The following is a 14,488-nucleotide window of genomic DNA, read 5'->3' as shown; positions in this document are numbered from 1 at the left end:
GGCGACCGGTCCAGGGTGTACCCCGCCTCTCGCCCGTTGACAGCCGAGATAGGCTCCGGCCCCCCCGCGACCCCGAAAGGGATAAGCGGCATAGAAAATGGATGGATGGATGATGTTATATGCTGCATCTCTATTTATTATTGTGGCCAGGTGATGTTGTGGGAACTGGTGCTGTAAGACTTCATAATAAGAGTATGTAACATGAATTCTTATTGCTCACCATTAACAAAAGTAGTCGCTAGGACTTGGATTAGTTCACACTCAACAGATCAGCTAATTTACAGTTCATACATTAATTGATGTGTGATCAAGTTAGCTGGATTTCAGTTATATTAAAGTTTACTTATATAACTATATTTACATATTAATGTGTGCATTTATGCAAATGTTTGCATCAACCTTCATATTCATATGAGAGCAGGCACTGAACAAATACATGTGTCTGAAATAAAGTTTTATGCAACTGGAATCCAGCAGATTTGGTCCCATATCAATTAATGTATAAAGTAACTGTGAGTTAACGTTTCATAATTAAGTGTGAACTAATCCCCTAAAGTCACAGTGACTTTGTCATGCATTGAATTACCACGTCATGCATTAGTTAAGCATTACTTAAGTATATGATTGGTGCCTTTATCATTAAGTGTTACTGCGTGTACCAGCTTGGCTGAGGGATCATAGATCTACCTCTCCCTCATCATCAGCATCCTGGCTACCAAAGTCCACCCTGATGGAAACCACAGCCGTCACGGTCTACAGACAGCATTGCTCTTCACAGTATGGATTACAGTATGACCTAGATTTGAAGTTAATGGAAATATACAGAAATATTCTGCAATGAGGAAAAAATGTGCAGAAAATTGTTCAAATGTGCAGAAAAGCTGTCGTTCCAATCGTTATTTGTGACAACAGCAGGGGGCGCTACCCTTCCACACTGCTCATGATATTACTGCTGCAGAAGAGGGTTGTCTGTCTTCTGTGACATTGGAGTCTTTGTGTGCAGTTGTGGTATTGATTTAGACAGAATGGGAATTAGTCATCTCCACATAAAGCAAGTCTAAAATCTGGTTTGTATTATGAAGGCTGTGTAAGATGCTGCAGCCTCCCAACATGTTGTCTTGATCTGTTGTGTCAACAGTGCAGCACCTACACCCCCCAGTGGTGGTGGAGGAGAGTATTTAGCAGTTAGAGGACAGGAAATATTTGCGGTGTAATTTGTTAGAAACAGTACGCTTATGAAATTTTTCTAAAGGTCGATTCTTCTGGTGCAAATGCCCCAAAGGAATTTAAAGATAATCACAAGTTTTATTAATGAGGAGAGTACTCAATAGCCTCTGTTAATCTAAATAGGTCACTTTCAGGAAGTTTCAGTGAGTGAGCAAACTTGCATCTCAGTTTCCTTTTTAATACAAATGGTGAAGTAGTCTGTGATTTCCTGACTGTTGTCTACACTGCTGAGATCTATCAACAGTGAGAGAAACCCATCCCATGACAAAACACAATGACAAACAAGTCCAATTCCGAACATCAGTGTCAAATTGATTAAAAAGTCTTGTTTAATTTAACAGAAATTGTCAGACAAAGGCACGTAATGCATGAAAATACAACTGATTGATCACATAGTGCACCAGAGATGAAAAGAGAATGTAAACCAGATCTGTAGTTCTGCAGGTAAAACGTCCTCAAACATGTCAAGACGACAACAAAACCATACGATACTGTCAGTAGAACAACAAACGACAGAAAACATCGACATAAACATGTTACAATGGCAGACAAACATTCAAAAGTGGTCCGTAGCTTCATGTGACATCCTCATAGGCAATTTTCATAAGATAAACATGAAATAATACATGAGTCAGTCCAAAGAAAAAAAAGGAAAAAGGCTCCTAGTTCATCACCTAGTTCAGAGCCTGTAATGTGCCCCTCCGTCATCACTGGAGCACTGAAGGCTGTTTGTTGCTTCTTTAAAGAAAGGGATGTGCATTTTTCCTCTGAAAAAGGCTTGCATCACAGTATAACCCACCAGTTCTCAATCACATCATTAGTAAAAGACAAACATCAGATCTATAAGACATAAAGGGTGCCAAGCCTGTTTTTGTGTTGCTTGGGTGCGTGTGCATGTGTGCTTGCACATGAAAGCTGGTGTGTGTTGATATTACCGCGCTATCAGCACGGTAATGCAGAGGGATTGATTTTTGGCCCTTGAGAGAGGAGACAGCTGGTCTTATCAGAGCCCAGCAGTGGCTTCAGTGGTTATGGATCTCTCACGCCAACATTAATGACACTTCCTCACCGAACCCCAACCCCCCAGCGCCAACGCCGTGTAAAACACTGATGTAAGTCAGAAAAGAAACATTTTAAAAACAGTGCTCGTAGAAATTGAAAGTATTGCACTTTAAACATCAGGAGTAGTAAACAGAATTTAAAAGATGAGTGACCATACACAGAAGACAAGGCAATAAGGAATAGAGAAAGTAAACACACATTGAAAAAAGAAAAAACAAAACAGGATGACCATTGCCGGTGTGCTGTAGTCATTCTGGAGATTCTTCATTAAAAGATATAGTTCAGCATTTGGGGAAATATGCTTTTTTTGTGAGAGTTAGATTAGAAGATTGATACCACTCTCATGTCTGTATGCTAAATGTAAGGCTACAACCCGTAGCCATTTAGCTTAGCTTAGCATGTAGACTAAAAATAGAGGAAAACAGCCACGCTGTCTCTGTGCAGAGGTAACAAAACCCTCCTGTCAGCCACCTTTAGCATTTCACAGATGTGGCCAAAGAATGACCAAGTTTGAGGTTTCGGTTTCGTTTGTATGTGCACGCTTGCAACAGTTTGAGAGATGTTAAAGTTGAGCTGAAGCAAAATGTCAAAGAAGAATCATTTGCTAAATTTGACCTAATCTACCAGTCATTTCCGTGAAAACTGTGGGAAAGAGTGAGTGCCATGCTGCTGCACTGTAGTGATAATGCACTTCTCTTCACCCTTCTTAACCCTTGAACTGCCTTTTTACGTCTTGTGATGATTTCATAGCAATCCACAGAGGGAAGTCCCAACATGTACTGTTATATAAATATTATTTTAAAGGTTAAATGAAAATTGTTAGTAACACACATTCAAGTTCTAGACAAGAAAAAAATCACAAACATTTAATTTCAGTCTGACTTTAAAAAACTGAATGCATGTCTTCTGACGATTGTACAACCAATCCTCTTAGACAGTCCCGCCGTGACAACTGACAGCGTCCAGGCTGCTGCGGTGTTGTTTAAAGTGTGCACTTATCAGGCAGGCACCAGCAACCTGTCTATGGCATACTGTAAACGCTCCCAGTTCTTCCAGAATATGGTCAAAAAACAAACTCCCAGGAAGGTAGCGACCACGTGGTGCCGGCTCCTCATCAGCGGTGCAGCAAACTTGGCAGCAGTGGAGACGCACACCAGGATGACGGTGATGATGGCCAGCATGATGTTGATGCTCTTCCCAAGCAGGACCCGGGCATCGCGGCTCTCGAGCTGGACCGTCTGCTGCTGCTGCTGCTGCTGCAGCTCCAGCTTGGACACTCGCGTCTGACATGACTCCAGAGCCTCCTGAGAGAGACGAAGGTGATGGAGAGACACAGTGTGGGTCTGGATGTTTTCCAAGGGGCTGAGTGGCATTTTGCTGACCTTTTAATCCTCAATTACCCAAAATTCCCCAAAAAGATTAATTATGTGTCAGCAAAGAGACGCAAGGACAGAGATTTGTATTGTCATAAATGTCAAATGAGAAAACAGACTTTGATTTTGTTATCTCATGAAGGAACTAACACATTCAGCTCTACATGGTTATAGACTCATCACTTGGACTGATGACAGCAGTCTTATTAATGGACATCAGAAAAGCTTCAGCGATGTTATTTCAATCTATAATAATGCATTTAAATTTGTTTCCTCCTACCAAACTTCCTGCTGACACTCCACCCAAATGCCACACAGGTACTTCACATGGTCTGCAATTTCCAAGTCAAGCATCACTATGTAATATATAGAGCACTTTTGAATATTATATACCTGTATGTCTCTGGCCCTTTCTTGAGCCTGGTAGGCCACCCTCTCCTCGATGCTGGCCAGCTCCTGCTTCAGATTAGTCATCTCATGTTGGTGAAGCTCTGTCAGGTCGTTTAGTTGGTCTTCCAAACGTTCATACCTGGCAGTCGGAGCAGGAGGATGCAGAAAATTAGAATTATTCATAGAGAGATATTGTATGTGAAGTGCTTCTGTGGATGCTAATGTGATGAATAACATGTGCCATTTAGTAAATACTTATTTAAATGTTTACGCTAATAGTAATCATGTCAATTCTCAACATGAGGACATTAGCATAAACGTTAGACATTAGACCTGCTGCTGTATTACAATGAAATATTAAGTAATATAAACACACCTGTATCTCTCCTCCTGCAGTGTTTGGGTAATGATGCCATACTCTCTTTTAAACTGAGACTTCAGCTCCTCCATATCCTCCTCCAGCTGGTTCTGGGCTTCTTTGATCTCGCTCACCTCCTCCAGGCTCAGGGCCAATCTGCTCTGGCCGTCTTCCCCGGCCTGCTGACCCTGACCCTGACCCTGCATCTGCCCCGCTGATGCTCCTGCCCCCGCTGGGTTCCCGTTACTGTCTGCTGAAATGGAAGCACTCCCTGAGGAGCACTCATCATCACTGGGATACTTGGGCTTGCCCACCATAGAGGTGCTGCTACTCAGCCCTTTTCCTGCACCGTCAGTGGGCAGCGGCGAGGAAGCGTCGAGAGAGGTCTTGAGGTGGGCGATGTTGTCAGCACTGCCGAACTTGTTCCTTATAAGGTTGGCAAATTCTCGGGGCTTGCTGAAGAAGAAAGGAGGGGAGAGGGAAACGCCTGGTCCGATGGTCTTGATCTTGTCCATGGTAGGGTGTCGGCCGCTGCCCGTCATATCTCTCAGCAGCTGTCGGGGAGACTCCCTGGGTATGGTGCTGTGTTTGACAGTGGGCGGATGAGGTGATGAGCTGTGGTGGATTTCATTGTCCTTCATCTTTCGATGGTACTGCTCCAGCTTCTTTTGCATCTGGGCAATGTTTTGAGCTGACTTCTGGTTCTTCTTCTCAAACACCTGCTTGATGCGCCCTACTTGCTGCTTGTCTGCACTGTTTACCAGTTTCAGGTACTCTGCGACGTTCTCGTCCCGCGCCGTCTGCTCAATCTTCAGCTGCTCTGTGACTTTCAGTATCTTCTGCTGGAGGTTGTCCAAGCAAGAACGACTACGCTGGACCTCGAAGCCAAGAGCAGGACCAGGACTTCCATCGCTCAGATCCAGATCCAAGTTGTTCTCTGAAGAACCCCGACGCATGGACGCAGAGATGCTCAGAGAACTCCTGTCCTACAAGGAGGAGAAACAAAGATCAGAGACAGATACTGCGTTAGATACAGAGCTTTTGCAAGAAAGATCTTTTTACGATGGAAATGTGTCTGATAAGTAAAACAAGTTCCATTTCAAACTGGACCCCATTTTTTAGCTCTGGCATTCATTCCTCTTGGTTATGATTACGACAGTATTTTATGTTCAATCACCAGATTCTTTATACAGACAGTTTTTTCTTATTATCATTATGTGCAACCAAAAACAGTGTATGTTTGGGCAAAGTTGAACAGCTAAGTGCAATGGACATTTATAACAAACATTTCATTTTCACTCTCAAATGAATGTTTTGGATAATTGCTGGAGGGGTGCCGGGGTTGTTATGCCCCATGGACTCCATTGTAGCTGTGTCTAGTGGTGTTGCTGTTGCTTTGTGTGTCTGAAAACTGGCTGGTAATGTTTTTATGTTTCAATTTGCTCTTCATATACAGTGATTCTACATAGTGAGCCATTGTCTCTGCTCTACTCAGCCTGTCTGCTTTTGCCACTGTGAGACCATCTGTGCGTGTATGTAATGCTCTTATTTGGCACATCTGTTACGTTTTCAGAGGCAGAACTTAATCCTGTTTGTTTACAGTATAGCACATAGATGACACAGATGACAAAATTCAAATAACAACTATTAATGTGTGTGAAAGAAGTGGAGCGTGTACATCTAATGTAGGTCAGTGATAATGTCACACAAGGCCACAAGGCTCAGGAAATCCCTTTTCCAGACACTGTCCCCTATTTTATACAATACATTAGCATTTTCTGACAGAGGCTCAACATTAGAGTCACTGGCTTATTGACACATCAGACAGAAACTGTCAAGCACAGAACTCTTGAGTTGTCTGCTGTAGATTTAAGGAACTGAAACAGAATAAGTATGGTTCAAGTAAGTGAGCTGAACTATGGCATGAAACCAGAACACCTTCCATAAAGACAAAAGCAACAAAGATGTAGTCAGGTTTCAGAGCAGCATTTGTAAAACAGAGGTGTCACTTCAAGTGCAATACACTGCAATGTAGTGGTGGCCTAACAAGCCACCGCATCTTGCAAGTTGATCACAGTGCAACACCAGGGTAATAGTAGGAGGTGTAAGCTGATGAAGCCTAATACAAAGTGTTGTACAACAAGCACTATGGTTTGTACAAAGCTGCACTAATCCTTAACAAATGTAATGCTGCTACTTTCAAGCAAATAAACAGATCACAGCTAACTCAAGCAGACTTAAGGCCCAATCCTGCTTAGCATTTCTACATTGTGACGTCATGGTTACATATTGCAAGATAAGCACCTTTACAATTAACTAACAGTCACCACACACTGACAGTCCTCAACACATGACTGTCAGGCGGAACTCGGGAGAGGGTTTGCCAATAATAGGATGATTAAACATGCCTATTCATACACTAGTACACACACACAAACATATAGCTACATATAGCAGATACTTTAACTAAAACAAAGACATTCAGCAGGACTATTCCCCTCTCAATCCAGTTACACATGTACTTTCCCATTTACTTGCTGTTGGCACAGTGAGATCACATTCAAAGAACTAGTCAAACTTGTTTGCAAGGCCGACACGGTGAGCAACAATTTGGTGTGTCATCTCTCAAATCTTCAGTTATTACTAGAACACACACCATAATGTGCAACACAGAAGCTGTACTTGTTTTGGCCCTAAGGGTGTCTGTCTGTCTGTCTGTCTGTCTGTCTGTCTGTCTGTCTGTCTGTCTGTCTGTCTGTCTGTCTGTCTGTCTGTCTGTCTGTCTGTGGTCCAGACTTAAAAATCTATAACTATAGAAATTTATTTTACTCAGGGGATAAATCCAAAGGGTGATCCCCTGACATTTCCTGTAACAACCTCATATTTGTCCGGTACTTTGTTTTATAATGACATACCAAAAACCAATATCATTCACATCAGCCCCAGATGTGTTTACGCTAAACTAAGATAGCGATCAATATAGGCCAACCTGCTAAACGTCAGCATGTTATCGAGCTAGCATTTGCATTTTACCTCAAAGCGCTAGCGCCTACAGCTTCAACAAGCCGCTGGCATGGCTGTAATGTGCAGTCTTGTTTGAACATCTAACTAAAATGAAGGAGTCTCTGTCTGGCCTGAGATTTACAACCCCTCATCCAATCAGCTCTGCATTTGATAGGTATACTGCTTAGGGACCAAGGAAGTGCAGCATTGATTGCAAGTTTTTGAGTTTTACAGGACAGATTTATTTGCAGTGCATTACTACCACCAGAAGTACACCAAAGAACTTTTTTTTGGGAAACTTATCGATCATCACTCTCAGGATGGGTGGACTTCCACTGTCGAGTAACATTAGTTAGGAATGCACTGACCGTACATATATCTACAAATGTTACATATAGATGTTGACACAACAAACTTTCATTTCAGTGCTTTTCCTAATATCACAGTGCAGATCAGTGGCTGGGCTCAGGCCTGCCTTTGATAGCTGCCTGGCAAGTGGTGCATAGCTGAATGAATCAATTAGATAAAAGATTGAAATGAAGTTCTGTGTGGACATCAGCCTCTGAGAGGCTCTGTGCTGCCCTGATGCTTTATCCCCCGTGAGGGCTGTGAAAGACGATTTGAGCCGGCTTTGTGAAACGATGGAGCCTCTCTTTAAAAACACTGGCAATGGAGCGGGCAGCCAAGGACAGGCAAACACACACACATTAACTCCAACTCCTGACAGGATGTAAGCAAACTAAGTTTTCTGTTCACTGAATATAGCTGACACTAGTCCTGTTGGTACAAGCGAAACTGAGCTCAGCTCTAGTTTACATAAAAACTGTGCTTACAATTATACTGTACATAGATAATATATACTTATTTATGTATAATGCATAACCAGAGAATGCCATGCTTCTTTCTCCAAGCATGCCAGGGGTATTTCAGCCTCTGTCCTCATCCCAATCTCTCCCCCTCTCTGGCATCTGTCCTTCTTGAACACTGGACTCTTTGTTTCCAGAGAAAAAAGCACACTTTGTCATGTCCTACCTCTGCTCTGTCCAGGACTCTGATGAGCGAGCTACTGCATATGGATTCCTGGCCTGACGTGTAGCCTGAGGAGGCCTGCGCCCAATCACAGTCCTGCTCCTGCCATGTAATATCTTACAAGACAATCAGGTTCACACATCACGTGCCCTTTTGTCAAACCTGTTTGTCATACAAAAGAAAGAGGAGCCTAATATCCTCCTTCTTCAAGAGGAAGCGTAGGGCAGGCTTGTGTGTAGGTTGCTCATATTACCCAGTCTTTTTAGTTTTCAAACAACTAACACAAAGAGCTGCCTGTTTGACCAGACAGCTTGGACTGCACACTATTTCTGCAGCACTGGAACTAAGCTAGCTCCTCAGGCTCTCTCCCACCACCAGCCTTAATCTGAAATGTTATGCAATATTCCCTTCTGTAGCATTAGGGGCCAAACACAGAGCACAGAAGTGTACGTTTATTGCTTCAAGCTGCAGTGATATCATCGATACAGGCAAGGCATAAAGTGGATCAAATCTTTTCCTATAAAAAACCAAGGTGGCTTTCGGCTCTTATGAATCACGGGCCTGATTCACGAGAGCAGCTCAAATAACACGAATAACACGACCCAGATGTTTTACACTAGAACCCAAAAAACAAGGATAACATCTATTTCCCGATAAATCACTCAACAAAAATTGCAAGATTTCAATTTCATAAGCCTGTTTCCACCGCCGCTGCTGCTACTCAAGACTTCTACCCATGCTGACGAACTGCTGGAGCAATCCAAGGGTCTCTCTGGATGAGTGGCTCTGCGCAATGAATTAGCCTCATGCTGATGAAAACGTCCTCCCAAATCTGCTGAGGAGCTGCCCTACTTTTCACTCTGTTTCTCCCAAACACTTATGCATGTGTTCTCCAGGGGTTGTTGAGGTGGGGGGGGTGAAACAGTGCGAGGACTGAAGGTCTATGGGGAGAGCTGGAGATGGCAGGGGAGTTGGGGGGGGGGGTGAAAGCCTACTAACAGGGGAGAAATCTGCTACGACGCGGCAGATGGCAGCGGTAAAGTCTGGCAGTTAGGTGGACTGTCCTTTACCGAGAGGTCACAGATATAACCTAGAGCAGAGTTTGTGAAGAGGCAGCTTTTCCATCTATAACCAGGTGACCTGCACGCGGGTCCTTAGCAATATGATTAACTCGTCCACCCTCTGACTGTGATTCTTTGGGATTTGAAAGCTGGACCATGTGAGATCCATCTGTCTGGTCATATGCTTAAAATTAAAAAATGGTTTATCACCATAAATGTGAGAAAATGTTGTTTTTGAAGATAACAAGCCACGCGTACGCCCACTGCTGTTTGACTCAAACACTGATATTAGTGTGTCAGTAGAGCAGAGGAGGAGAACCAGACAGGAAGTGGGAAACACAAGAGAGAGAAAGAAACCAAAACAGATAAGAGGACGGGAACAGAACAAAGGGAGGATGCTCCCAAACATCAGGACGCATCAGCATGCATCATCCCAATCATCATCATCTCCACCAACAGGAGCTGCAGGAGGCCTTTGTGCCTCAAGGGTGCCTCACTCACACCTCAGCCCTGTATGAGCCCCCTGTCCCCCACGCTGTCCTACATAACACACAGCGTCTGTCCAACACCGTGACCCATTTAATACTTACGCTCTGACCTCACTAGACAGCATAACATAAAGATCCGGCTGTATTAGCCACAATCTTAACCCAACAAGGGAGTGTGATGCTCTGCCTGAGAAATCTTCCCAAATCTTTGCTAGATTTTGGGTGCAAAGTCGGGGGAGTCGTCAGAAACTGCAGATGCTGCTTAACTTGCACTGCAGAGTGCTCTCTCCTGGATCAATGCTCTAGTTAGTGATTCAATTCTACATGCAAAAACAGGCCGTACTCTCAACTGCCCCAGAAGCCGCAGCAAAGCAGCAATTCTGCATTTAAAGTCCTGAACTGGACTGAGGTGCACAAATAATTTAGATCCAGGCGTGTATACAGTGGGTGTGAACTAAATACTGAGCAGTACTGGTGAAATAAATATTGGTTCAGACTAGCCAAATGTAAAGAAACTGAGCCTCTTTCTTGCTAAACTTGCTGTCCCACCCTGTTGGAGGGGACGTTGGCTTTCTTTTGCAAACAGGAAGGCATTGTACCCGTTATGAGGAAGTAATGTTTGTAAGTACTCACAATCGCAGCAGTAATCTGATGAAACCATCGGTACACAGTGTAAGGTCAGGTCATGCAGGCACACAGACACATGCAACTGCAAGCACAGGTGTTAGCAGTGACCTAAGAAACTGGATCAAATGATGAAGCTGTGGTGTGTGGTGCATAGGGTGGCACTTGTTTAGCGTTTTCTCTGTTATTGCCTGTGTGCACCCCAAATAAACACACACACACACACACACACACACACACACACACACACACACACACACACACACACACACACAAGGCAGTAGAGCTGGCACACTCATTGAGATGGAACAAAACCGTCCCTTCAGCAGAGAGCAGACCCACAGAGGGGAAGAAGCCTGCGGTGCTTATTGGTATTCCCTCCAGCTGATCCTCATGGATACAGACGCTCTCCCACTCGGAGCTCGCACAGGGAAACGGGAAGAAAACCAGAGCGGGGGAGAGTGAGAGCAACAGGGAGCACGTCTTTGATTGTAGTCAGAAAGCTGACCCAACATCCCCTCCTCCTCCTCCTCTCATCTGCATCCCACAGCTGCCTATGTGGCCACACTTTGATTGCAAAACCTTTATTTAGAAGCCAAACCGTATGCAGAATCATCAGAATAAAAGGGGGGAAAAAACAGCTAGAGAGTTTGAAGTCTTGAGTTTCCTGAATGACTAATCCCCTGGAGGTCAGCGGAATGAATGGCTTAAGACGTATTCGCCATTATCTCATAGACAAGCTGGTCCAGGACTAAATCAATAGCCCATTAACACTCCCAGCATCTGCTTGCCCCCATGGACTGGCAGAGTATTGAATGGGATTCAATTAAGATAAATATGCAGCTATATTCAATGTACTGATTCAAAGTGAGAGACTGAATCGAGCTAACGACATAGCACAGAAAGTGAAGAGTCAAGCAGCTTGTTCAGTGTGAAACATAACAAACCTAAATAAAAAGAGAATAAAAAATGGGATAATAGCTGTCATTTAATGACTCATACAGAATACAGAACACAGCTTACTAAGGGCTTGCTAATTATACTAATGTGATGGCTAATATGTCCAGGCTTTTGTCCGGTGACATGAATCTCAGAGAGCCACTGCAGGTAAAGCACAGGGTTCATTCAAGGACAGACACATCACTGAGAAATGGCACGCAAAGCTGTGCAGAGCCACCATCCAGCGAGGGTTAAAGACGAGCCTCTCAAACGGAGGTGTTGCATCATCTTTGGCCTCTAACCCACTATATCTGCTGCACAATGGCTTTTTGAGGAACAAAACTGGAATGTCATTTGCGGCCAACAAAAGGAGGAAAAGCATAATTGCACAGTCCAGTGGCCATAAAGCAGCCAAATCCTCAGACGCGTTGTTCTGTTATATTGTGTTGATCGTTATGCCACAACTGTCTAATTGCTTGCTTTAGAAGCTGGCTCAAATCACTTGCGTATAATTCTTTGAAGCTCTACTCCAGAGGAAAACAAGTTATTGGTTTCATTCATTTATATGAGTTGGTGTTACACTTTAGTATCTGCGGCAGCAGGGGAAGTTTAAATAAGAGCGAAACAGGTTGAGGACCTGTCAGAGCTCCCTTTAGCATCATGTTGGTGGGTACATCAACCTGTCATGCTCCACCTTTGAAGACTACAGGTGATAAGAGAGGCAGACCTGAAGGCTCTCACATGCTGGAAAGAGAAACAACCTGCTGCACGATGCTTGACCGACTTTCTGGTTGCACACTCAACGGAGCATTCTTCACCTCAGTGTCACTGAAACTGAGAGCACCTGGCTTTCAGTGCATACTCATGCTGATCCGGCACAGCCTTTAGGGGATTTTTCATCATCATCATTCATGAACATTAGCAAATGCTTGAATGGTTTTCCCCAAAACCTGTTTGTGTAAGGTTCAGGGTTTAGAGAGTCTGTTTTTTTCCAGACAGATTGTAAAGATCTTTCAGGAACATTAGTGATTTGGCTATATAAATAAAATTGACAGACTACATTTCTGTGTGAAGACTTAACATGTAGTTGACAGTAATCAGGCCATTGTTATTTAAACACTACAGATCCCACTGTGGTAAATGACTGCAAAGGAAAAAACAATGTTGCCATGTAAACTAAAGTGGGATTAAGGTAAGAATTTAATTTGTACTCTTGAAAAACTAGGTCAGGCATTGAGTCATTGAGTGGCCACAAAAACAGAAACACGCCTGTGAGATGGAACTCAATACAAAAGCTCTGCAGAAACCCCTCAAGACTTTCTATTTCTGTTCATAATATTACTTTATTTTTGTACTGACTCCATTCTGTGGTTCAATTTGAGGTTGTGCTGCTGATGTACTGTAAGTCTATCTTATTTGACAGGAGGAGGACAAATACAACATCGCTTCAAACTACAGCATAAATAAATTGTTATTTGGACGATCTTTAAAAACCACCAGTTTCAATTCAAAGTATACAGTCAAGAGTTAGTCAACTGATAGATAATTAATCAGTAAGCACTTGTGTCGCAAGTAATCACTTCAGTCATTCCGACCCCATGGGGATGTTGTGCATGTCTTGAACTGGACGCTGTTGAGTTTTGGGCTGTCAGCTGAGCAAAACAAGGAAGTTTTAGAAAGACATCAGCCTGGAAGCAGCTTTCACTATTTTATGACACTCAACAGATCAAACAACGACTCGAATAATCGATCAAACGAGTGTCAGATTAATGGAAAACAACTTCAGTTTCAGCCTTAATTTCGCCACAAGGCAAACCCACAATGTCCCGATCAGGACTCCGTTCACTGTATTAGACACTTCAAGTCAGCCTTTCCGCCGCGCCTCTTCGCTCTGAGCCTCACGGAGCCTGAACGCATCACAGGCTTAAACGCTCTTTGTGGGGACGAAATGCGCAGCTGTTGGGTTCACATGACGCGGAGATGAACAGACAACAATGCGCCGCTGGTACAGTGCGGGACCTGCCGTCTGAGCCGCGGCGATGCTGCAAAAACACGCTCACAGCATACTCACCATCTGGCTGCCGAGGTATTTCTCTACTTCTGATAAACTTCGCACGGACACGGTGGCGCTGGGCATAATAATCCCGTGTGTGTGCTCGTGAAGGAGCCGGTGGTTCTTCACTTCAGGCCAGGACTAGTTTACAACTCACGCCTAATCTCGTATCCATGTTTAACCCCGTCTCTCTCTCTCTCTCTCTCTCTCTCTATCTCTCTCTCTCTCTCTCTCTCTCCCCCTTCACACACACACATACACACACACTCACACACAAACTGGCTGCCCTCTTCAACATACAAAAACTGGAGTGTGTGAACCCAAACTCCGCCTATTTGTGCGTGCAGGGTGGCTGATCGAGGAGGGGTTAACTCTTTCAACACGCGTGCCTGTCAGCGGATGATAAAGTCTGGGAATTAGTTTGTGATCAACGGAATTTCTCCGATAATTCAGTTCCCACAGATGTGGCCATGATGGTTTAAAGTGTGGCTTTACTTTATAGTGTTTTATGATGAATGACTTTCTAATGGAAAGCATTTCTGAAATAAAAGTTGTGGGCGAGAAAATAGGAAATAAATTATGTTTGAAGCTGCGTGTACGTTTCATCAAAGCAGAGTATCATCGGAAAACTGTTCTTGAAGTATCAAAATAAACATGCAATTGGATTCAAATTAGTGATGAATTCAAATCTTGCAACTAATTCCTAGCTGATAAATGACTGTAGTGGGGTAAAGAGTACAGTACTTCCTCCTGAAATGTGGTGGACTATAAACATAAAGCAGAATAAAATGGACATATAACCAAATAATGTACCTGAAATAGAGTAACATACTGACTGCTGAAATGAGGAACTGAAAACCAGTGTTTAAAAATAATACACT

General features: G+C 43.5%; 1 protein-coding gene across 1 annotated transcript; it reads right to left on the bottom strand.

Annotated features, from left to right (window-relative positions):
* Positions 1-1,535: 1,535 nt before the first annotated feature.
* On the bottom strand, positions 1,536-13,914 carry LOC139337137 (transmembrane and coiled-coil domain protein 3-like). Its single transcript, XM_070971573.1, has 4 exons — positions 13,626-13,914; positions 4,429-5,396; positions 4,056-4,191; positions 1,536-3,593 (listed from the first exon to the last, which is right to left on the bottom strand). Exons 1-4 carry the CDS (start codon positions 13,689-13,691, stop codon positions 3,288-3,290), a joined length of 1,476 nt encoding a protein of 491 aa, XP_070827674.1. The 5' UTR covers positions 13,692-13,914; the 3' UTR covers positions 1,536-3,287.
* Positions 13,915-14,488: the final 574 nt, after the last annotated feature.

This window comes from Chaetodon trifascialis, chromosome 10, assembly GCF_039877785.1.
Source record: "Chaetodon trifascialis isolate fChaTrf1 chromosome 10, fChaTrf1.hap1, whole genome shotgun sequence".
NCBI classification, from domain to species: Eukaryota; Metazoa; Chordata; class Actinopteri; order Chaetodontiformes; family Chaetodontidae; genus Chaetodon; species Chaetodon trifascialis.
Note: the sequence above shows the minus strand (reverse complement) of the source record. Positions and strands in the feature narration are given on the sequence as shown.

What these genes read in the sequence shown, in the direction of transcription:
- LOC139337137 (XM_070971573.1), bottom strand. Translation starts at nt 13,691, where the DNA reads ATGCCCAGCGCCACCGTGTCCGTGCGAAGTTTATCAGAAGTAGAGAAA. An exon ending in AATACCTCGGCAGCCAGATG is followed by an intron (nt 5,397 to 13,625) that starts GTGAGTATGCTG and finishes TCCTCCTTGTAG; the next exon opens with GACAGGAGTTCTCTGAGCAT. An exon ending in CTGCAGGAGGAGAGATACAG is followed by an intron (nt 4,192 to 4,428) that starts GTGTGTTTATAT and finishes TCCGACTGCCAG; the next exon opens with GTATGAACGTTTGGAAGACC.